Here is a 24390-nt window from a genome sequence, read left to right as displayed (position 1 = left end):
TTTTTAAATAAGCAAGTATAAAATCATGAATAAATGTTTGTAACAGAATAAATTACTTTGGGGGAAGATATAAAATAAGATTGAAATTTGAGGGTAAAAATTGTGTATCATACCTAAACATTCAACTCTGACTTCAAAGCTACCCTAAAGTTAGTTATAAAAACTAATTCCTAAAAATACTTTATTTTAGGAGCTATTTTACACTAGCTAAATTTGATTAAAACTACTTTCCAATGTTATACCAAATTGTCTTATCAAACAAATTTGTTTATAGATACTGCCTAAATCATTCCATTTTATAAGAGGTGTTTAAAATGGGCCTCCTATACAAAGTAAATATACATTGAACTTTACATCAATAGGGAGAGTGAGAGCTTTTGTTTGCATTTTTTTCTATTTGGCCACACACATTAGTGGACCTCAAATTATAATTGTAAATGTTATTTTAACAGAACTGACTTATTAATCACTTCTGTCCGAGTAACATATATGAACCCATATAGTCATGCTGCTGATTTAAGGCACAAGGTGGAGAGAGTCAGAAGGCTTACCCACATGGAAGAGAGGGAAAATCCCATTACAGCTTTCTTAACACAGAAGGCTTGTGTCAAGTCTCCGATTTTAAAAAAGAATTTTTTTTTGGACAGGGAGCCTTACTTAGCTAGTGTAAGTGGGTGGTTTTAACAAATACAAATTTATTCCCTCAGAGTTTAGGAAGTTAGAAGTTTGAATTCAGAGCACTAGCTCTAGGGGAATGCTTTCTACTTCTGTTAGCTCTAGGGGACGGTCTTATGTCTCCCAACATCCGTAGACCTGACCTTCCTTGGAGAGCGCCGTATGTCTTGGCATTAATCCTCCTTTGGGTCTAGGAGAGTCTCAGCACAGAGAATTGGGGTCCAAAGCCTGCACTCCATTCCCAGCTCTTCTTCCTGGGTGGTAGTTTCTGCTGGCTTCTCTCTCCATTTCTCTCTCCTAAGATAAAAGGCAAGACAGGCCACACACCCCAGGGGCATTCCCCTTACATCCAACCAGCGATGTGAGTAAGGGTTGTTGCTTTGCTTCTTATCCCCTTAGAACTGATTAGAGGGTGATTCAGTCAGTGCAGAACTGTGAAATTGTATCATTATCAGGTAGCCTGCCAAAAAACATATTTTAGGGAGCCGCAATTCAATTCATGACACTTGGTAACAGTTTTATTATCTGAAGACAAAAAATAAAGCTGAAAATTCACTTAATTGCTCAATCTTTGCTCTCTCAATATTTTATCTTTTCACGGCCACACATTATAGAAGCAAATTGTGAATAAGGGGCCAGAAGGAAATTTTGACATATAATGAAAATGTCTGCTTTACCTTTAAGTTAACAAGTTGTTTTTCATATAATAGTAAAAAATAATTCTGAGATGTAACCAATATCTACTAAATCATTTGAAGTTCACATGTTACATATAAAAAACATTCTACAATAACCTTTTATTAAGAGAAAAAACCTGTAAGCCAATGGAAAAAGAGTTTGAATTTTCTTGGATTTTTAACTAGAGATATTTTCCAAAATGTTAAAATGTTGACATTTTAAAAACAGTGTTCTTTGGTTCCTCATTCTAAATCTCTCTCTCTCTCTCTCTCACACACGCGCACACACACACACACACACACACACACACACACGATTCCACATGTACTTAGGCCAAAAGAAAAAGACAACCTTACATCAAAAGATAACACTAAAGTACAAGGGATTTAAATGTCATTGCTGTTGTGAGTTGCCTTCCAGTCAATTCTGATGCAGCAATGTCTGTGGAGAGCAGCTCTGCTCCCTAGAATTTTCCAGGCTGTCACCTTGGACGGAGGTTGCCAGGCCTGCCTTCCTAAGTGCCTCTATCTGGGATAGAACCTGCAATCTTTCAACTAGTAGCCAAGCACTGTTTGATCACCCAGGGATGCGATTTAAAATTGAAGAACAAAATTTTTATTTGAAGTTATCTCAAATAACAAAAGGGATCCAATAAGATGAAGTATCAAGAAAAGATAGTTATAGGCAAACTTTAAAGTGCTTCTTGCATTGAGGTATTACGTTGCAAATTTTACTAAATATTCTTAAATTATGGGGGATAGAGAATTGTAAAAACAAGTAGAATGAGTAGCATAAGTAAATTGAACACTGGTGTTAAAAATATTCTACCTGTTCAAGCCTAGTTTGAGTATCTTGTACTATCTGAGCTGAAGTGTTTTCTAAAATATTAACTCGATCACAATTAAGATACAGTATTCCTGGCCTGAACTTCAGTTGCATTCCCAGTTCCTTTTTAGTTCAGACAGAGAAAGACCAGGACTCCCGGAAAGAGCACCGTCTTGGAAACTTGCCACGGCAGTTCTACTGTGTCCTGTAGGATCACTGAGTCAGAACTGACTCGATGGCAGTGAGTTTGCCTTAGTTTTTCAGGTCAAGAGGTTTAAAAATCCCATTGTAGAATACTAGAGGAAAGTCCTGATCTAGAAGATTTTTCCACTTAAGCAACAAAGATCTAGAACCAATATCATATTACATAACTGAAAGGAAGGAAAAAAATCAAAGAGAGTTTTAAAGTTTATGAAAAAAGTTCCTTTATCTTTTTAATTTCATTTTCCACCAGCTTTTAGAAGTTCCCTCACATACTTCAGAAACAGAATTTAAAATAGGATTGTCATTTTTTTCTCATCTTAGACAAAACCCGTTTAAGAAGTTACTACTTCAAATCAGTAGTAAAATGATAGAAAATAGGTTTTATATGAGTTCAAATATAATTATGTAAAATATATACTATAAAAAACTTTCCTACAAAACAAAGTGCTGTTAGATTCTTATTTCCTTCATTTATAAAAGTAGAATAAAGGATTTTAAAAATCTCATATAAATATGTATAATTAAAGGACAAAGCATCCTTTATTATCATCTCTACCTTCACAGGGCCCGGCACTAATATTTTAAAGCAACATACAAAAATTATGGCTCCTTAGTGAGATCTGCAGCAAAAAACAGTATGTTCATTAAGTTTTTCAGGAAAACAACTTACATTATCACCTGGTAATATTTAGTATTACTGGTCTCATGAGGCTATGTGGTCACTACACAGAAATATAAACACACTCAGAATAAAGTTAAGGGGCTACCTAAAAGAGCTCTTTAGAAATAGACTTATGTTTCAGTATTTAAATTGTGTAATAGAGGTAAAGAACAGATTAAAAGTATTCCACACTGGTCCAATTACCATTTTAAATTGCTCCTATTAACCTCTGAAAGTCCTAATTTCAAAGTAGTGAAATTCACAACAGAATACAAAATTTATATTCACTACATAAATTTAGATATTATGTATGGATATGCACATTTTCCAAAATACACCAGAGTATTTGGCAATATACACTCAAGGCAAAACTAGTACAAGACCACTTAAGGGTTTGAACAAGGATTGAAGACCAGCAGTTAAAGGACAACAGTGACATCTAGAGGGAATTACGGATATAACCACACACTTCTTGCTTTGCAATTTCTACTTTGCCACCATTCCCAACCAGCCCAACAATTTATAGGATAATGTTTTAGCTGTAAGCCGAAACAAACCAACTCTATCCCCAGATGACTTCTCAATGAGTGATCCAATCATGTGATAAATACAAAATATTAAAGAATTAAAGCATAAAAAGTAAATCTCAGTCTTTAGAGCACTAAACAGTTATCAAATATGACTAAGAAAATCCACCAATATGTCCAATGGAAATGTGATAAGAAAAAGGATTTTAAAAGCTTTAAATTGAAAGATTGCTGAGATTAACAGAGAAAGTTAAAAAGAAAACTAGAGCTGAGTTATTCAAGTGTTGTATGGATTAACTAGTATGTTCTAGCATCAAACTACAAAACAAAAGAATATCATCTATCTCTTGAATGAAAACTTATCCAAAGTTGTAATTAGTCCTTAAGAAATGTTACGGAAACACTTAAAGGAAAAATAATTATCTGGAACAAGACCACATTGTCTTGTTCCGGGGATAAACTCAATGAGTATTACAAATTATAGAGCTTTTAAAATCATTAATATATATTAATATATGTGCTATATTACATAATGTAGATATATATATATCCATATACTTGTGAAAAATGTCCTATCTTTGTCAAAATATACCCAGGAACACAAGAGAACGACACTGTTCTGGATGGAAAAGCAGCTATGGTTTTTGTAAGAATGCCCTTGCTAACTCAGGCAGGAAATGTGAACGGAGAGAGCGACACGGCCAGTATGAACACCAAGACAATAAGCATGCAGGTCCCAATTTCAGTGGCAGTCTCTCAAAGATCAAAATTCCTCCCAGAGCTCTCACAACCAATAAATCTTAAATATTTAGAAGACGGATCTGAGTCCAATGTTTTCTCAAAAAGAAAAAAAAATGATAAGGATCAAAATTGCACAAACGATGGCTTCAAAAACTATTTACATATCTCTGACATGTAAATAGTGTGTGATGAGTAAAATTTCAGGATATGATAGCATTCGGTCAATAACTTCAAAAAAGGTATACAAAAAACCCCAAAACCACTTTGCCATCGAATTGGTTCCAATTTATTGCTGTTGGTGTTGTTGGGTGCCATCGAGTCAATTCTGACACATCGCAACCCTACTTAAAACAGTACTAACCATGCTCACAATTGTTCTTGTTTGGTTGGGCCTGTGGTAGTTATCTAATCTGTTCTCAATTTGAGAGGATTAAGAGTGAAGAGGTGGAGTTTAGCCTGTCAATCAGATCACAGCTGGATGACCTCATTTGGAGGCACTAAGTAGATAGCTCGCTGGAGGCGGGACACAAGCTCACCCCGAGAGACATTGCAGCTGACAAGACACATGGAGCTACACTAGTGCCCTGAGCTGGAGGAGCCATGTGGAGACCCCTGCCAGCACTCAAATACGTACAATGCCACTGGATCCATAAGATTTCCCACCCACTAGCCTGTGATCTTCCAGCATTTGGCATCATTGCATGTTTTTCATGATTCTGAAGAGGACTTTATAGCTTGGTATCGGACATATGGGCTAATATCGGACTTATGAACTTGATCTAGACTGGGCTGGGATGTTTTCTTAATGCGCAATTACTGTTCATATAAAACTCTTTCTTATACACACATGAGTCTTCCCAAGTTTGTTTCTCTAGTCCATTCAGACTGACGCAGGACCCACTGTGTAACCTGTGTCCATCCGTCTCCAGGACCTACATTTTTTTCCAGCCCCCTCCACTTTACCAAACATTATGTCCTCCAAGGGTCTGTCCTCTCCTGACAACATGCTCAAAGTATATTAGACAAAGTCCTTGCCTCAAGGGAATATTCTGGCCATACTGCGTCCTGAAAAGTAACCTGCTAGGCTTTTCAAACTTTAAAGAGGTCTTGTGCACCAGATTTACCCAATGCAACATGTCTTTTTGATATCTTGGCTGCTGCTTCCCTGAGTATTCACTGTGGATCCAAGCAAGATGAAATTCATTACCACTTCAATGTTTTCTCTATTTACCTCTTCGTCTAGTTATGTAGATTTTGGTCATTTTTACATTGAGTTGTAATCCATATTGAAGACTGCAATTCTTGATCTTCATCAGTAAGTGCTTCAAGTTCTCCTAACTTTCAGCAAGCAAGGTTGTGTCATCTGCATATTGCAGGTGGTTAATAAGCCTTCTGCCAATCCTGATGTCACATTCTTCATTTAATCCAGCTTCTCTGATTATGTGCTCCTCATACAGATTGAATAAATATGGTGAAAGGATATAACCGTTACTGTTATTAAACCATGCAATATTCTCTTGCTCTGTTCATACAATTGCCCCTGACCCAGGTATAGGTTCTGCATGTTCCCAATGAAATGTTCTGGAATTCCCACTCTTCTCAGGGATATCAAGAGTTTGTTATGATCCACACAGTGAAATGCCTTTGCATAATCAACAAAGCACAAGTAAACATCTTTCTGGTGATTTCTGCTTTGAGTCAAGCCAAGCTGACATCAGTAATGATATTCCTTGCTCCATGTCCTCTTCGGAATCCAGCCTGGACCTCTGACAGCTCTCTGTCAATGTACTGCTGCAACCATTGTTGGATGATCATCAGCAAAACTTTACTTGCATGTGATATCAATGACAACGTACTATAATTTGAGCATTGTTAGGATTAGGTGCAAATATGGATCTCTTCTATATTTGCCATATTTCTTGGCATAGATGAGTAAGTGCTTCCAGGGCTTCATCAATTTGTTGAAATATTTCAATTGGCTTTCCATCAGTTTCTGGTTTGGGGCCAATGCTTTAGTGTAGCTTGGACTTCTTCCTATCATATGTTGCTCATATGTTACCCCTTGAGATGGCAGACTGTCAACTAGTTCTTTAGGGTACGAAGACTGTACATTTTTTCCATCTTCTTTTGATGCTTCCTGCATTGCTCAATATTTTACCTATAGAATTTTTCAACACTGCAACTCGAGGCTTGAGTTTTCTTTCAGCTTGAGATATGCTGAGCATATTCTTCCTTTTCGGTTTTCTAACTCTAGGCCTTTGCACATTTCATTATAATAGCTGTTTTTTTTCTTCTCAATCTGCTGTTTGGAATTTTCTGTTCTGTTCTTTTACTTCATCGTTTTTCCCATTTGCCTTAGCTACTTAGGACAAAGAGCAAGTTTCACAGTCTCCACCAACATATGCTTTGATTTTTGCTTTCTTTATAGTCTTTTTAAAGACCTTTTATCTTCTCTTTATGTGTGATGTTCTTTATTTTTTTTAATCACTTTATTAGGGGCTCTTACAGCTCTTAAAAGATTCCATATATCAATTGTATCAAGCATATTTGTACATATGTTGCCATTATCATTTCCAAAACATTTTCTACTTGAGCCCTTGCATGTGTGATGGTCTTGATGTCCTCCTACAGCTCATCAGGTCTTCTGTTATTGGTGTTGGATGCATCAAACCTGCTGTTGAGATGTTTTCAAAATTTGGATAGGATAGCCTCATGGTCGTATTTTCACTCTTGTGGACTTTTCATTTTCTTCAACTTCAACCTGAACTTACAAGTGAACAACTGATTGTCTGTTCCACTGACCTGGTTTTAGCTACAGATAGGAGCTTCTCCATCATCTTGTGCCACAGACATAGTCAATTTGATTTCTGTGTACTCTATCTGGAGAAGTTCATGTATATAGTCACTGTGTTGTTGAAAAAATGTATTTGGTATGAACAAATTAATGGTCTTACAAAATTCTACCATGACATCTCCAGCTTCAATTCGATCATCAGGATCATATTTCCCAACTATTGTGCTTTCCTTTGTTTTCAACATTTCCAGTCCAATAGCCAATAATTATCAATGCATCCTTTATCAGTCTCAGACTGAAGACATTGGTAGAATGCTTCAATGTCTGCATCACTAGCTTTAGTGGTTGGTGCATAAATATGAGTAATAGTTGCATTGATAGGATTTCCTTGTATGGGAATAGACATCCTATCCAGGACAACATTGTACTTCAAGATAGACCTTGAAATGTTCTTTTTGATAATGAATGCAAAGTCATTCCTCTTGAGTGTGTCATTCCTAGCATAGTAAATCTTATGAGTTCCTGATTCAAAATGGTTAATACCAGTCCACTACAGCTCACAAAACATAGAATATTGATCTTTATGCATTCCATTTCACCTCTAAAAATTTCCAAATTTCTAAGTTCCGATTTTTAACTTATGTTTGCAGCTGTTTCTTCCCGTTTTGAGTCATGTCCCTTCAGGAATGTACTCCCACAACTTTCACTCTGTCCATGTCATTATAGTGCAATTTATATTGCCCTTTAATAGGTTTGAGGCTTTAGATCTTTATGGGAGCAGGATAGCCTCAACTTTCACCTGAAAAGTGGCTCATGGGTTGGAACCTCCTACCTTTGTGTTTGCAATTCACAGGATACCGAGCACTGTCACAGTTGTGGTACATTCAAACAGTAGAATAAAACTCAGAAAGCAAAAGGAATGAATTGAAAGCAAAAGAGCATGATTGACTAGTAAAAAGTAAATTATAATGATGGAAAGAAACCTTATAGAGCAGTGCATACTGTATCATTTTATTTATATGATGTCCTAAAATAAGCAAAATTAATATTTAGTAAAAATAATAATAACAGTAAGTAAAATCAGAACAAGGGTAGGATAGAGTTGGAGGCTGACTGATAAGGAGCATGAGGGAATTCGCTGGAGTGCTGGAAATGCTCAATATGGGAATTCAGGTTACAGAGATGCATGCAGTTGTCAAAATTCACCAAATAATCTACTTAAGATTTGTATAAAATTATATATGATTCATTTTTTCTTAACAGAATGAAGAAATTCTTAGCAAAATATTGGTAACTTTAGTAATTACACATCATTTGAAATAAGTGATATTTACAACGTATTTTGAAATACATTAAAACAGAAGGACTGACAGACATTTGTAGATAGACAGTGGTAGATAATTTGTAATAAAACAAATACAAAATTAAACCAAGGGCTCACATAGATTATTTTGGAAATGATGACAATATATGTACAAATATGCTTGACATAATTGATGTATGGAATGTTGTAAGAGCTGTAAGAGCCTCTAATAAAGTGATTTTTTAAAAATTAACTGTTGAATCTATTTGTGTGTAAGAGGGAGTACCCCAAAAAATCTGGAATTGCACTGAACAGAGTAGAGCTTTTGTAGTACGCATTTCCCGCCAGGTGAGCATTGAGCAACTCGCTCAGAGTTATTGCACCCAGTGGCAATAACTCTCTGGTCACAGTGAATTTTTTTCATAAAAGCAGTTTCGCACGAAGGTCAGTTTTTGTGATGGCTGATTTAAGAGAACACCACTGTGTGGCTGTGAAATTTGTTTCCTGCTTGGGAAAAGTGCCGCAGAAGCTGTTGTGATGTTGAACACAGCTTCCAAGGAAAGCACTATGGGAAAAACTCAAGTGTGCGAATAGTCTTCTCGTTCATGTGACAACTTCTCAAATGGACAAAAATATCGACTTACAGTGCATTGGAGTTCATTCCATAGGTCAGACTGTTAATCAAGCTTTCTATTTAGTTCCGAAAAGCTAGGGTAACAGTGTGTGACCAAAAAAGGCCTGATTTGTAGGACACGGGGGACTAGTTTTGCCACAACAATGCACCGACTGACACAGCCATCTCACTTTGAGGAAAAAACAACAGCATGCCTCTCTTGTCCCAGGCACCTTACCCACCTGACCTCACTCCATGCAACTTCTTTGGATTTCTGCGCATGAAGAGGGACATGAAAGGACCGAAGTTTGACGAAGCAGAAGAGGTGAAGAGAAAAACTAGGGAGATACTGTCACCCATCCAAGCTGAGTTTAAAAAATATTTCCAAGAATAGAACTGTGGATTTGAAAAGTGTATTAAGTGTAATGGAGAGTACTTTGAAGGTGATAAAGTTGTTTTGTAAAAAAAATTTTAAAACATAGATTTGAAAAAAAATCTGGGTTTTTTAGAGGGTTATGCCTTCGTATTTGGGTTCACTGCATAATTCTTTGAGTTTCTCTGCATGTCTGAAAATTTCTGCAACAAAATGTTAGGGGAAAGTAGGATGATCATCAGAATTCAAAAATCATTTTCTAAAAAAGTATAAATATTATCAATTTTCCTTTTATAGATCAATATTTCATTGTCTAATCTGCCAAAAATGACTATCTCCTAGAGAAAAAGAGTTAAAGGATGATGCATTTTAAAAACTTTAAATACATACCCGAATTTCTTGAAGGTTGTGAAAATTATTTCCTACTCTGACGGAGATCTTGCTTGGTGTATAGCTTTCATCAGATTTGTAGTCTGCATAAATGCATAACGTCTTCACTGTTGTTTTTCTTCTAAAAGCAATAAATTAAAAAGAACACATCATTCATCATAAGAAAAGATTATTTCTAAAGGATCATACCTTCTGATTTTAAAAATAATAGAAATTTCTATTTCCTTTCCTTTCAGCAATGCTGAAAATGAAAAACACATAAAGTGGCAGGGACGGATAAATGATCATTTTACTTATATAGGCATCTTCGAAGGAGCCTTGGTGGCAGAGTGGCTATGTGCTGGGCCGCTAGTCACAAGGTCAGCAGCTCAAAACCCAGGAGAAAGAGTTACCCCTAAAACACCCACAGGGGCAGTTCTACCTTTTCCTAGAGGGCTGCTGTGAGTTGGACTTAACTCGATAGCCACGAATTAGACATCTTCTGTTTAGAACATGGATAAGAGCTAGATGTGAGTAAACAAGGTAGGTACCTGAGAGTACAAACAAATAAGGATTTCAGACCTCTTTATCTCTATTTACGGCTGTTCTAGGTGGGAAAATAACTCCAGATTCCAACAAGCTCTATAGAGGTCCCTTTAACATACCTTAAACAGGATAAAGACAAAGCAATCATATGAAGGAAGAAACCATCAGCAGGAAGCGGAAGTGGAGTCCAATGACTCCCTGAAAAAGTATACCAAACTCAGGGTCAAGGAGTCCAGTCAGCATCGACTTAGAGAGCAACTGGCCAGTTTGAACTAACAATTGTAGTTAGTAGTCTAATGTTTAATCCACTATACCACGAGGGCTCCTTCCACGGCAGGGACTAATTATATCTATCATGGGGAAAAAATCATGACTCCTGGCATGTCAACTCATCAATGCTGTAGGCAGCAAAGGTCCTATAGAGGCAGAGAAAGGTCCATGATTGGGATACCCACATGGTGCAGATTATAGAAGCTTACAGATTTGATTCTGGGGCTTCCGCCACCTGGCCATGTGGTGGTCTAGGTAAGATTCATGACATCTGGCCCTGAGTCAGACACCAGAACTCCCAACTTTTACTTAGATAACGTATGGTTATATTCAGTAAGTCATTAAGGATGCCAAGGCAGGTGCAGTTCTCCCTGCAGGCCTGAATGCAAACTTGCCTCTCCCTAAGTTTGCATGGGAAATGACAGCCACGGTGCTGGTAATGGTGTCTGAGCTTATAATGTCAAGACACAAAATGGATTTAGCGTTCCCACTGTAAACTAAGAGCTTTAGTTTATTTTTTAATGAAATTCTTAATGTGAATTTTAAAAAGTTTTATTGGGTTATAATCCACATATCATAGAATTCCCTAGCTCAATCAAATCAAGAAGGTTTGTACAATAATGACCACAATCAATTTCAGAACATTTTCTTTGTTCTTGTACTCTCTGTTATTAGCTCCCTATTTCTCCTCAACCTTCCCTGCCACACTCCCAAGAATCCATGAATCTAGTGACTGTCTCTATAGATTCACCCATCCTGGATTTCATTTATTGAAAAACATACAAAAATAAAACAAAGAAATAAGAAAGAACAATAACAAAATAAAAGTGAAAATCCTCAATGGAAAAGTAGAAACTATTTTTTTTAATTACCACTTTAAAATGGGTCAAAACAGAGATCAAATGATAAGGTGTTACATTGTAAACTAACTCCATCTGCCATAATTCACTTTCCAATGCACTCTGCTCGATAAGTTAGGCTACTCACACCCCTGGTCTATGTTCAGAGGGGATTCGCCAGAGGCTTAACCCATGTGCATTTCCCCCCTTATTTTTAAAAACTGCTGTAACTTTTAAATTAGTCAAAGGGGGGGGGCGGCACGGGGGAAAATAAGATGTTACAGTTTAACCTAACTATATCTACTATCATTTCCTCTACAATATTCTGTCTGATAACAGGGCTGTTCACATCCCTCAACTACATTCCGAGGGAATTCAATGGGGGCTGAATCTAAGTGTGGACTTTCCAAATGGATTTTAAGCTTCCACTGTTATCTATGGCACTCTGCCAACCGCGTGTTCACAAGTTAATCTCTGAAATCGTTTCCTCCTTCAGATTTGATTTTATTATTTACCATCTTGGGATCACAGGGCTGTGTGCTTCTTCCATGTGGACCTGGCTGACACCTCACTTAAATGGCTGCTTGCTGGAAGACAAGCCTTTAAGACCCAGACGCCATACTTTCTCATAAATTGGCACCATCTAGTGTCTTCACCACACTTTGCTAGAGCACCCACATCTTCGGTGATCTCTCCATGAGGGTGAATCTGAGCAAGTTCGTGTCATAGGAACTAACTCTTCTTAGACTGGGGCTAGATTTAAATGCAAGGGCTTTAGAATTTGAGTGCTAATACAAAACAAAGAAATTAACTAGTTAATTACCTAATTCCCTTTTAATACTTGGAAATGACTGGTTAAATTAGAAATCAAACGCATCAGAGAAAACTTAAAAAAAATAGAACTGCGGTACACTCTATTGTTGTAAATATAGGAAATCAAACTCTGCTCTCTTTCTCCCTCATAGACATAAACACATATATTCAGACATAGGAGCCCTGATAGTATATGGGGTTGAGTTGGGCTATTAAACAAAAGGTCAGCAGTTTGAAATCACTAGGAACTCTATAAAGATGAGGCTTTCTGCTACTATAAAGATGGACACTTAAAGAAAAATGGGCACCTTTAGAGATTTTTCTCAAAGATTAGGAAAGAAAATGAAGTTAGAAGAGCCAAATCAGTATTGTAAGCTGGATGCCAAGTGATTTCCCATCGAAACTCTCCCCAAATTCTGAAGGAATTTCTGGTGAGTCTTTAACGGGTGTTTTACTACTGAAGTTTTACCTAACTTTATCAAAAAACTCTTATAATAAGTACATGTTCTCCCCACAGAAGGGTCGCAAGGAAGGGATGAGTCCACCAGGGTGCAGTAAAGCACCGATGAAACACACACTACTACTCTGGTTTCCTGAGGCTTCCTCACCCCCCACTATCATGACCCCAGTCCTGCCAGAGGACTGTCACAGGTACAGCTAAGAGCTCACAACACATAGAATCCAGGTCAGATAAACCCCTCAGGTACAGAAATGGGAGTAGTGACACCAGGAAGGTAGGGAGAAGGTGGGGAAAAGAGGAGGTTAGAAACCGTGGAGGAAGGGAAACAGCGGTCAGTGCAAGATATTAAAATAATAATAATTTATAATTTATCAACTGGTCACAGGGTGGGGGCGGAGAGGGTGAAAAGAAGAGCTGACACCAAGGGCTCAAATAGAAATAAATGTTTAGAAAATGATAGCAACGTACGTACAAATATGCTTCATTCAACTGATGTATGGGCTGTTGTAAGAACCAATAAAAGGATCTTTTTTAAAAAGTGCATGTCATCATTCTTTGGTTCACACGAAAGATATGCTAAAGGCCTCGAGCTGCTCAAAGCACTGCTGCCATCACTTTTGCTCTTGACCATTCTGCTTTTGCTTTGATCGGTCCACTTCCACCTCTTGGTGGCCACTGCGCTATTGTGATTTGTCTTCAGAATACTGGTAAACCCATGTTTCATTTCCTCTTATAATCCTTTAAAATAAATAACTCCATATTTTGATCCCACTTATTTAAAATGTCCATTGACTGGGATAAAACAAAAACATATCTTAATAAAGATTCCACGTGATGTTGTCGTGTGTCCTCAATTCAATTACAGCTCATAACGACCCTGTAACTTGTCTAAAAACAAAAAATAAACAATTTATATACACATATGGCTACGTTGTTCTTTGTTCCTGATAAAAGGAGGAGAAATATCTTCTTTGTGTAAAAGTTTGTTTCTAATCAATGTTACAAGGTGTTACTATGGAAAATTTCCTTGAAAACTAATACAGTGAAGACCATGATTTATTAAGACACATGAAACCATGAACACATCTGTGTTAGAAGTTAGAATTTCCCTTAAAAGAAAGGATGGCAAGACACCTCTAGACTTTAGATACAAAGGGTACCCCCCAAAAAAGGAATTGCACTGGCTGGAGTACAGATTTTGTACTACGTATTTTTCCCACCAGGTGATCTTTGAGCAACTTGCTCTGAGTTAGTGCACCCAGTGGCGTCTCCTGAGAAGGTCTCTCTCTCTCTGGTCACAGTGAATTTTTTCATAAAAGCAGTTTGGCTAGCACTTCGTTTTTTGTGATGGACCACTAAAGAGAACAGCCTGTGTCTGTGAAATTTTGTTTCCTGCTCAGGAAAAATGCCGCAGAAACTGTTGTGATGTTGAACACCACAGTCCTTACAAGGACAGCTCTATGGGGAAAATAATCAAGTGTCCAAGTGGTTTTCCTGTTTCAAAAAAGGTGAAATGTTGACTGATGACAATACTTGTTCTGGACACGTCAGGTCATACTGTTAATCAAGCTTTCTATTTAGAGGTTCTGTAAAGATTGTCTAACAATGTGACAAAAAACAACAACCCTGATTTGTAGTAAATGGGGAACTGGTTTTGCCACGACAATGCATCTGCTCATGTAGTCATTTCAGTGTGCCAGTTTTTGGCAAAAACAGCATGCCTCTCTTGCCCCATGCATCTGACTCACTTACCTACTTCATGTGACTTCTTTCTGTTTCTGTGAATGAAGAGGGACATGGAAGGACAGTAATTTGATGAAACAGAAGAGGTGAAGAAAGAACAAGGGACGTACTATCAGTCATCCAAACAGATAAGTTTGAGAAATGTTTCCAAGAATGGAATCACAGATTTGACAAATATATTAAGTGTAATGGAGAGTATTTTGAAGCTGATAGGTTGTTTTGTTAAAAAAAATTAAATACATAGCTTTGGTGGGGGGAATCTGGGGCTTTTGGGGGGGGAGGTTACCCCCTTGTATAGTATCAAGAGGGGCCAGTCCCAGAAGAAGCGCATCATGCTTGGTAGCGGGTGAGATAATAATCGTCTAGGAGATGGACTAGCACAGTGGCTGAAACAATGGCTCGACACAGCAATGACTGTGGCGTGCACAGGATCAGGGGATTTTCTTTTGTGGGTAGGGTCACTACATGAGTTTGAAATGACTTAAAAGCACCTAAAAAGAACAATAAAAATTGTTTAACCAGTAATATCTTCCTATGAAGGAATCACTAGGAAAGGACAAGCCCTCCCACCATAAGCAACTAGAATACTGGACAGTATATAAGAAACAACTGTCTGCGGCATTAAGCGACAGGCAACACAGGATTATAAACCTTGAAATAAGAGAAACAGATGAGGCTGTGAACACCCGGGTTTTCCGACTGCCGGCGATTTCGGTACTCCAAGGTAAGAAATGAGAAGCTGCACAGAATCTGGCAGTCTCACTGAGCTGAGGAGAGCGCAACACTGAGGAAAAACTCTAGAAATCTGCATGGGGTGCTGGAGTCCGGGTGGAAGTTGTTCTGCCACGCAAAGCAACCAGAGAGGCCTGCCCGGTTTCAAAGAAAATCTAACACTTATTCATAATAAAAATTCTCAGCATACAAGGCAAGAAGGGAACTTCATGAACTTGAAAACATAAAGGATTATCTTAGTTTCTAAGAATGATGAACCTCAACAAGAGCTGGAAGCATCACCACAGACCTAAGATTTGAGGAAGAGGTCAAGGAATGACCTCTCATCAAGAGAATTGCAGGAGAATCATCAATAACATTAAGAGATCAACAGATTCTGCATCAACAGTTTCTCTGAGTGCACAAGCATACTCATAAGATTGTTGCTATTTTTTGTGACACTAAGTCAGTTCCAACCCATAACAACCCTATGCACAACAGAACGAAATACTGCATGGCCCCCGCCATTCTTATAATTGTTCCCATGCCTGAGCTGTTTGTTGCAGTCTCTGTGTCAATCCACCTCGCCAAGGACCTTCCTCTTTTTCCCTTCCCCTTCCCCTCTCCTCTGCCAAGCATGAGGTCCTTCTCCAGGGACCGGTCTCTCTGGGACATGCTCACATCCAAAGTATGCAAGATGAAGTCTTGTCATCTTTGCCTCTAAGAAGATCTCTGGCCATACTTCTTCTAAGGCAGATTTGTTTGTCCTTTTGGTAATTTAAAACATAAACCAGGTCAGGAGAGCATCAAAGCATTATTTACCTACAGAGAATTGTCAACGATGGACTTTCCTTCTCCATTTCCATACTACCAGGTCTAGAGATTTCAGAGATTAGTCAAGAATATAGGAAGAGAAAATAAAAGCTAGGGAAAGAAAAATCTCCGACTTTCAATAAGCTCAATTTTAGAAAGAGCCATCAACTTTAAAGCAACATGGGGGCTTCCACTAATACCAAAGACTAAATGTTTTCATTTGTAAATTATGTTTCCACTTTGAAATTATTAGAGAACTGTAGGTAGTACCTAAAAAAGGATGCCTTAAAGTGGAATGCCTCCTCCCCACTGAGTTCTTCTCCAACCAGAGAGAGGAGGAACGTACCCGGATTTAAAACAGAGCTATGAGAAATGCTGTTTTGTAATTGCACATGATTGGAGCGATTGGAGCAAGCAATAATGCATCGCAATTGTTTCTAAAGGATGATGAGCTAGCCGAGATACTGCTTAAAAATCAAAAGTTTGCCTATCCAGAAAGGATATCTAGAGACCTAAATATTTTGTTCCATCTTCACAAAATATACAGTAAAATCTGAGCCTGTGTTAAACTTGTTCATAACATCATGCTCCCTTTCTTTGGTACACATGAAACAGGAATGAGAATCAAATAGAAGACAGATGAACACTGGATGTACACAGTGATGGAGGTAGAAAGGTTGGCTGCTCTAGAACTAAAATAATTACCAAATTCTAAGTCACCTTACATATTCTAGTCATAATCATTGAAAATACATTTCTAGCATCTCCTTTCACTATTTTCACTTTTCTCTGTTAATGTATGTATTTAGTAGGCAATAGTTTTAAATATATGCTATGCAAACTTTCAAGAGCACTCGTGGCACAGTGGCTATGAGTTGGGCTGCTAATCGCAAAGCCAGCAGTTCAAAATCGCCAGCTGACAGAAGACTACATTCGTCTAAAGAAAAAGCATAGAAATAAGGGGTTGTCCTCATAAAAATGAATATTCATTATATAGACCCCAAACCCACTGCCATCAACTCAGTTCTAATTCACAGCAATCTTCTATAAAATTTACTAAATCTTTAAGGGGGTAAAGAGCCTCTTCTTTCTCCTGCAGAGCAAACTTGTGGTCAGCAGCCCAGCACTTACCCAACAGTGTGACCAGGACTCCCAATGGGACATTGCGTTAATGCGTTAATGAAATATCCTCTACTTTAATTGATAGTTCTTAAATTAGGAGACATTTCATGTCCTTAAAATATTTTCATACTCTAGCATTTCTAGCACATTGCATCAGGTAAAAGTGCTGCACAAGACCTCTCAGATGTGTAGTAAAGCAAGGATGTTACTTTGAGGAGCAAGGTACACTTGATCCAAAATGATAGAACACTAGTACCTCTGTTATTGGGCAGTAGTAATATACAGGTACTAGGAGCTTATATAATTTTGATTTCAATACCATTTTAAGAAATACAAAAACCAAAACTTTTATGTGAAATGAACTTCATTTGTTCCCTTTTTTGAAAAATTTAGTCCTAGTCATTAGAAGACACCAGCATTTATAAGGGTAAATACTGAAATATGAAACTGAAGAAATGAATCAAGTGCTTATGCTTGCTCTGCCTCCATCGAACTTGCTGCAAAATATGAGAACCATGTTCTTATGTTGAGAAATGGAGTTACAAGTATGGAACAGGAAATGATTAGAATATAGCTCATTTATTTCATTATTTTTTTCTCAGTTTCCCCACTTGCCTACTGGGCATATACATAGCGCAAATATTAAAAACTCTAAATTCAACCCAGTACTTCTGATGTTAATCCCAGAATGAACAAGCTATATAGAATAAACAAGAAATACTGAGAAAATGAAATACATAGATGTAAATGTGGATATAGGACTTAAAAAACATATCTGATATTGTTATTAGGTGTCATGAAGTTGGCTCCAACTCATAGTCTTCCTATGTACAACAGAATGAAATACTGCCCGGGCCTGTGCCATCCTCTCAATTGGTACATTTGAGCCCATTTGTTGAAGCCACTGTGTTAATCCATTTCCTTGACGATCTTACTCTTTTGGTCTGACCTTCTACTTTACCAAGCATGATGGCCTTTTCCAGGGACAGGTCTTTCCTGAGAACATATCCAAAGTATTTTATACAGAGTCTTGCCATCCTGATTTCTAGTAAGATTCTACAGAAACCCGTTGACAATTACTTACAGGTGAATCCTACTAATACCTTTCCCTACATTCTTACCCAGTCCCAGGCAGAGAAAGGTCACTTGGTCAGGGAAAGCGTGCACCAGGATTATACCCTCTTACCATACCTATTCAATATATAAATATATATACTGAACAAGTAATCAGGAAAAACTAGATTCTGTGAAGTGACATGCAGCATCATGATTGGATAAGGCTTATTAACAACCTGCAATATGCAGATGACAATCCTTGGTTGCTAAAAGTGAGGAGGACTTGAAGCACTTGCTGATGAAGATCTGGGACTAGTCTTCAGTATGGATTACAACTCAATGTAAAGAAGACCAAACCCCTTACAACTGGACCAATAGGTAACATCAATGATAAATAGAAAAGAGATTGAAGTTCAACCCAGTACTCCAGGATGTGACGCGACATACCAGCATGGAGTAGGGAACCATTGGAGAAGTCTGAGGGGCCGGCCCCAATCCCAACTACCTGGACACCTGCCCCTCTCCCCAGAAGAATTCACTTCAGAGGACAGCACTGAAGCTGCAGCTCAGGGAGAGGGACATGTCTGATCAGTGCACATGGGAACAAATTAAGGGGGAGGAAGAGAGAGTGGAGCACATCCTGGCTCACCAAGCCTTGATGACGATATTCCCACTCAGAGCAGCCAATCCACGGAGAAAGTCATACTATGAGACATGACATCCCCCATTGACCCATAGCCCTACAGGGGTCAACACTGGAGACACAGTGTGGGAATTGCGCTGGATCTGATCCCACCACACAGAAGCAAAACACTAAGGGCGTGCAATGGAACAGCAAGGGGAAGAGAGCAACGAAGTCCCCAGGGAATACCAAAAATAGACTTTGAGGCCAGGGTTTGGCACCCCATCAGACTCAACCGGAAAATACTCCTAAAGGCCAACAAATAGTCTTTGAACTAACTACAAGCTTTCTTTTTGGTTGTTGGGATTTTTTTGTCACTGGCTTCTTGTTGTTGATGTTTTGTTTTCTTTTGTTGCTTTGTTTTGCTCTGTCTTATTTTTGTGCATGCTATTATCTCTGCAGGTCTGTCTACATAGGATAGGCTAGATGAACAATCTGGAGGAGAAAACGAGACAAATAGTTCCAGGGGGACATAGGAGAGGGTGACATGGGGGGGAAAGGAAGTGGTGTTAATAAACCCAGGGACACGGAATAACAAGTGATCCAAATCGGTGGTCAGGAGAGTGTAGGAGGCCTGGTAGGGCATGCTCAAGGGTAATGCAACTGAGAAGAATTACTGAAATCCAAATGAAGGCTGAGCATGATGGTGGGACAAGAGGAAAGTAAAAGGAAATAGAGGAAAGAACTAGGAGGCAAATGGACATTTATAGAGTTCTAAATACAAGCATGAACATATGTAAATATATTTATACATGACAATGGGGATATAGATCTATGTATTTATATTTATAGGTTTAGTACTAAGGTAGCAGATGGACACTGGGCCTCTACTCAAGTGCTCCCTCAATGCAAGAACACGATCCTGTCGGGACAAAAAGTGGTGCATAAGCAAATGTAGTGAAGAAAGCTGATGGTGCCTGGCTATCAAAACATATAGCATCTGGAGTCTTAAAGGCTTGAAGATAAACAAGCGACCATCTACCTGAGAAGCAACCAAGTCCACTATGGAAGAAGCACACCAGTCTGTGTGATCATGAGCTGTCGATGGGATCGGGTATCAGGCATCAAAAAACAAAAAAAAATCATATTATTGTGAATGAGAGGAAGTGCGGAGTGTAGACCCAAAGCCCATCTGTAGGCAACTGGCCATCCCCTTTCAGAAGGGTTGTAGGGAGAAGAGCCAGTCAGGGTGCAGTATAGCACTGATGAATCATACAACTTTCTTCTAGCTCTTTAATGCTTCCCATCCCCTCGCTCCCCCAACTACCATAATCCCAATTTGCCTTACAAAGCCGGCTAGACTAGAGGAAATACACTGGAACAGATAGGAACTGGAAACACAGGGAATCCAAGACAGATAAACCCCTCAGGACCAATAATGAGTAGTGATACCAGGAGGGGAAGGGGGAGATGGTGGAGAAAGGGGAAAACAATCATAATGATCTACATATAACCTCCTCCCCGGGGAACGGACAACAGAAAAGTGGACGAAGGGAGACATCAGTCAGTGTAAGACATGAAAAATAATAATTTACAAATTATCAAGGGTTCATGAGGGAGGGAGGGCGGGGGGAGGGAGGGGAAAAATGAGGAGTTGATACCAAGCAGAAAGAAAATATTTTGAGAGTGATGATGGCAACAAATGTTCAAATGTGCTTGACACAATGGATGGATGTATGGTCTGTGATAAGAGTTGTACAAGCCCCCAATAAAATAATTGTTTTAAAAGGAAAGAAAAAGCTCAAGCTGCACTAACAACATTAGCTTAAAACAAGGTTCCAGAAATTGATACAATACCAATTAAAATGTTTCAACGAGCTGATGAAGCATCGGAGGCACTTGTATCTGCCAGGAATTTTGGAAGAAAGTTACCGTACTTGGCCAACTGACTGAGAGAAATCCATATCTGTACCCAATTCCAAAGAAAGGTGACCCAGCAGAATGCTCAAATTACAGAACAATTGTCATCGATATCGCTTTCAAATAGCATTTTGCTGACAATCATCCAAGCACACAGACAGGGAGTCACCCTAGGTTCAGGCTGGATTCGGAAGAGGACATGGAGCAGTGAGTGGATGGCTATCATTGCTGACGTCAGATGGATCTTGACTCAAAGCAGAGAACACCACAAATATGTTTACTTGTGTTTTACTATGTAAAGGTATAGAATTGTGTGCAATGTAACCAACTATGGCTAGCCCCGAGAAGAATGGGAACTCTAGGACACTGCATTGTGCTTGTGCGGGACTTTGCAGATGGATCGAGAAGCAGTTGTGCAAGCAGAACAAGGGAATACCGCATGGTTTAAAATCAGTAAAGGTGGGGGTCAAGGTTGAATCAGTTCACCATACCTATTCAGTATGTATGCTGAGCAAATAATCAGAGAAGCTGGATGAAACGAATCAAAACACTGTATCAGGACTGAAGAAGCCCAACTAACTTTTTCTATGACACATCCTTACTTGCTGAAAGTGAGGCCTTGACGCACCTACTGATGAAGATCAAGGCCTGCAGCATTCAACATTGATTACCGATACTATTTAATGTAAAGAAAAGAGCAAAATCCTCACAAATGGACCAATAGGTAACATGACGATAAATGGAGAAAAGATTGAAGTTGTCAAGGATTGCATCTTGCTTGGATCATAGAAGCTGCAGTCAAGAGATCGACAACACGGTGCTTTAGGTAAATCTGCTGCCCAAGACATCTTTAAATTGTTGAAAAGCTGGCAGGTTACTTTCAGGACTAAGGTGCACCTGGCACAAGCTATGGTATTTTCAATTGCCTCATCTGAATGTGACAATTGGACACTGAATAAGGAAGACCAGAGAAAATTAGATGCACTTGAATCGTGGTGTTGACAAAAGGTATTGAAAAGGCCATGGAGTGCCAAAGAACAAACAAATCTATCTGTCTTGGGAGAACAACAGCCAGAACGCTCCTTTGAGGCAAGGATGGTGAGACTTCATCTCAAGCACGTTGGACATGTTATGAGGATAGACTACTGCCTGGAGAAGGACGTCACGCTTGTACAAGACGGAATGCCACAGTGGCTGCCACCATGGCTCACATGTAAGAACCATTGAGGATGGTGCGGAGCCTGGGAGTGTCTTACTCCGATGTACACAGGGTCCCCGTGAGTCTGAACGGACTCGACGGCACCTAACAACAGTAACGTGGATTTCACTGTAATGTCTACATTTCTTCAAATAGTATGTAAATAAAATAGACTGCCTTGTCTACTCCTCATCTACACGAATTGAAAAATAGAAAAATGTATTTACCTGAACTGGATGTTCACTAGATGAGGCTGGGAGCCATCTGACTGCCAGTACGTTTCTAGATTGTCATCTCGTAACTGATCCACTCCAAATCCTGAAAGCACCAAAGGTGACAGTAAATTCTTATGGAAACACTGGAGCTATACATTCAAAATGTAAAATTACCATATGTATATTTGTCCAGAAAGTTTGATACCTAGGGTGGTTAAGACCTGTGTCATTTACATTGGCCAAAATTCCTCTGCCCTTTGTCTAGACCTCAACTATTAGAAGAAATACCAACTGCTCACACAAAAGTTTATATTCAGAGCCAAGGGTTTAGGCTGTTGGCTATGGTTTTTAAAGAACAACTTGTAGGCTGTACTCAAAAAGCAGTATATATTTGTATTGGACAGGGTTCTCTAGAGAGACAAATCAGATTGCTAGTAATTATATATATAAATATATTTATAAAGATAGATATATAATTCAAGAAATGAACCGTTAAATTATATACAGATAGATAATACAAGAAATTAACAGTTAAATTATAAAGCAGTGAGACACTAGCAGTCCTTTTAGGCTTGAGAGCTGCTAGTTGCCAGTCCTTCTGTAGAGAGAGCTGGGCTATATCTATCCAGGCAGCAAACAGCAAGGCAGGTCCCCAACTGTCATCAACTGTCAGTCCCCAGCTCCAGAGATGAACATTCCAATCGTGTGGGCTTAAAGGGACCTCAACTTACAGCGACACAGTCCACAGGCTAGGCATCCCACAGGTAGTGTACCCCTTTAAACTGAGGCACGGAACAACCAAGGTGAGGCTCGCCGAGCCATTTATCCCTCTGCCCTTCAGTGAATCCTACTTGTGTTTATCGGCCAGGCTGGCACAATAAACTATAGCAATATTCAAATTCAGTTTGTGTCCATTCTGCAAGCTGATGGGAAGGATACTTCCTTTTTCATGAAAATTACTTTTTTAATAAAATAGATTCTAGAAACTTTACAATAAAACAGATTCTAGTAATTAAACAAACCATGTCTGCTGGGACAAAAAGCATTTAACTAGAGGTAACTTCCAAAACTGGAAACATTCCATTTTAAAATCCGATTTTCCTCACAAATTTTGAAGGTCTCTCATACTTTGAAAAGCCAAATAGATTTTGAAACCAACTGTTTCTAGTTAACATTCTGATTTACCAAAAATTACATTTACCCAGAATCTCATATTCTCCAGACATTCCAGATAACTGAAGTTGAATTGCATTTTGATTTATCCTGATTACAATCATAATAAATTACAGTAATCTCAGAAACAAGATTGGATTAGTGGTAAAATATTGATTTTCCCTGAAAAAGATAAAGTCATGGTTCTGATTTTACTTTTTATGAAACAATATATTTATGGATCACATTCAAAAGATAGAGAATATGGTGAAAAATCTCTATAGCAGTGGTTCTCAACCTTCCTAATGTTACAACCCTTTAATACAGTTCCTCATGTTATGGTGACCCCCAACCATAAAATTATTTTTGTGGCTACTTCAGAACTGTCATTTTGCTACTGTGAAACGGTCATTTGACCTCCAAGGGGTCGCAACCCACAAGTTGAGAACCACTGCTCTATACCCCTCAACATCTTAGCTATACAGTTTCTCTTCCCAAATATATTCTCAGTTTTTTTCAAATCCTTTCACAGATACTGTATGCATACAGATATAAATATTTGATAGTATGTCAAAAAGGATAGCTACGAGGCTCACAGTTGATATCCGCACAGGATGACATCGCATGGTGCTGCGATGAGTGGGTGGCTACAGACAAGCTCTCTGGGTAACACACTTGTCTTATAGGAGAGTCCTGGTGGCACTGTGGGGAGGCACTGCACTACCAACCACTCAAGGAAGAACGACGAGCTACTTGTTCCCATTAAGCTTTACGGCCTCGGGAATCCTACGTAGGGTTGACATGAGGGAGAACTGACTTGGTGGCAGTGGATTTGGGTTTGGGTTTAGCCTTATTAGGGTGTTTTCAAAGGAGAAAATGTGTGATCAAAACGGTGACTTGTGAGGGGATGCGCTGGGCCAGTTACGCTCAAGGTAGAAGAGGTCAGTTCAGAAGTTGCGGCAGCAATCTGTGTAGAATGTCAAAGTTTTGTGAGTTTCTTTGGGACGCTGCAACTAACCGCAGAATCTAGGGACATGAAGGAAAATACTCAAGTGAGTAGTGGGCGACAGGGGCTGGGGTTGGATATGGAGCAAAGTAATATTTTCGTAGTAGAGTTAGACATCAGGAACATCTTCAATCTCCAACT

General features: G+C 38.7%; 1 protein-coding gene across 4 annotated transcripts in view; it reads right to left on the bottom strand.

Annotated features, from left to right (window-relative positions):
- The window catches only part of ANAPC10 (anaphase promoting complex subunit 10), a 245054-nt gene that overhangs the window by 206373 nt on the left and 14291 nt on the right, over nucleotides 1–24390 (bottom strand). For all 4 annotated transcript variants that reach the window (XM_075543742.1, XM_075543741.1, XM_075543739.1 and 1 more), the window contains exons 3-4: nucleotides 22104–22194; nucleotides 9785–9905 (exon numbers count right to left, since the gene is read on the bottom strand). In XM_075543742.1, the coding sequence (XP_075399857.1) occupies nucleotides 9785–9905; nucleotides 22104–22194 (212 nt within the window). The remainder of the gene's footprint in view (nucleotides 1–9784; nucleotides 9906–22103; nucleotides 22195–24390) is intronic.

Source organism: Tenrec ecaudatus, chromosome 3 (genome assembly GCF_050624435.1).
Source record: "Tenrec ecaudatus isolate mTenEca1 chromosome 3, mTenEca1.hap1, whole genome shotgun sequence".
Taxonomy (NCBI): domain Eukaryota; kingdom Metazoa; phylum Chordata; class Mammalia; order Afrosoricida; family Tenrecidae; genus Tenrec; species Tenrec ecaudatus.
The sequence above is the reverse complement of the archived record's forward strand: the minus strand, read 5'-3'. Positions and strand labels throughout refer to the sequence as shown.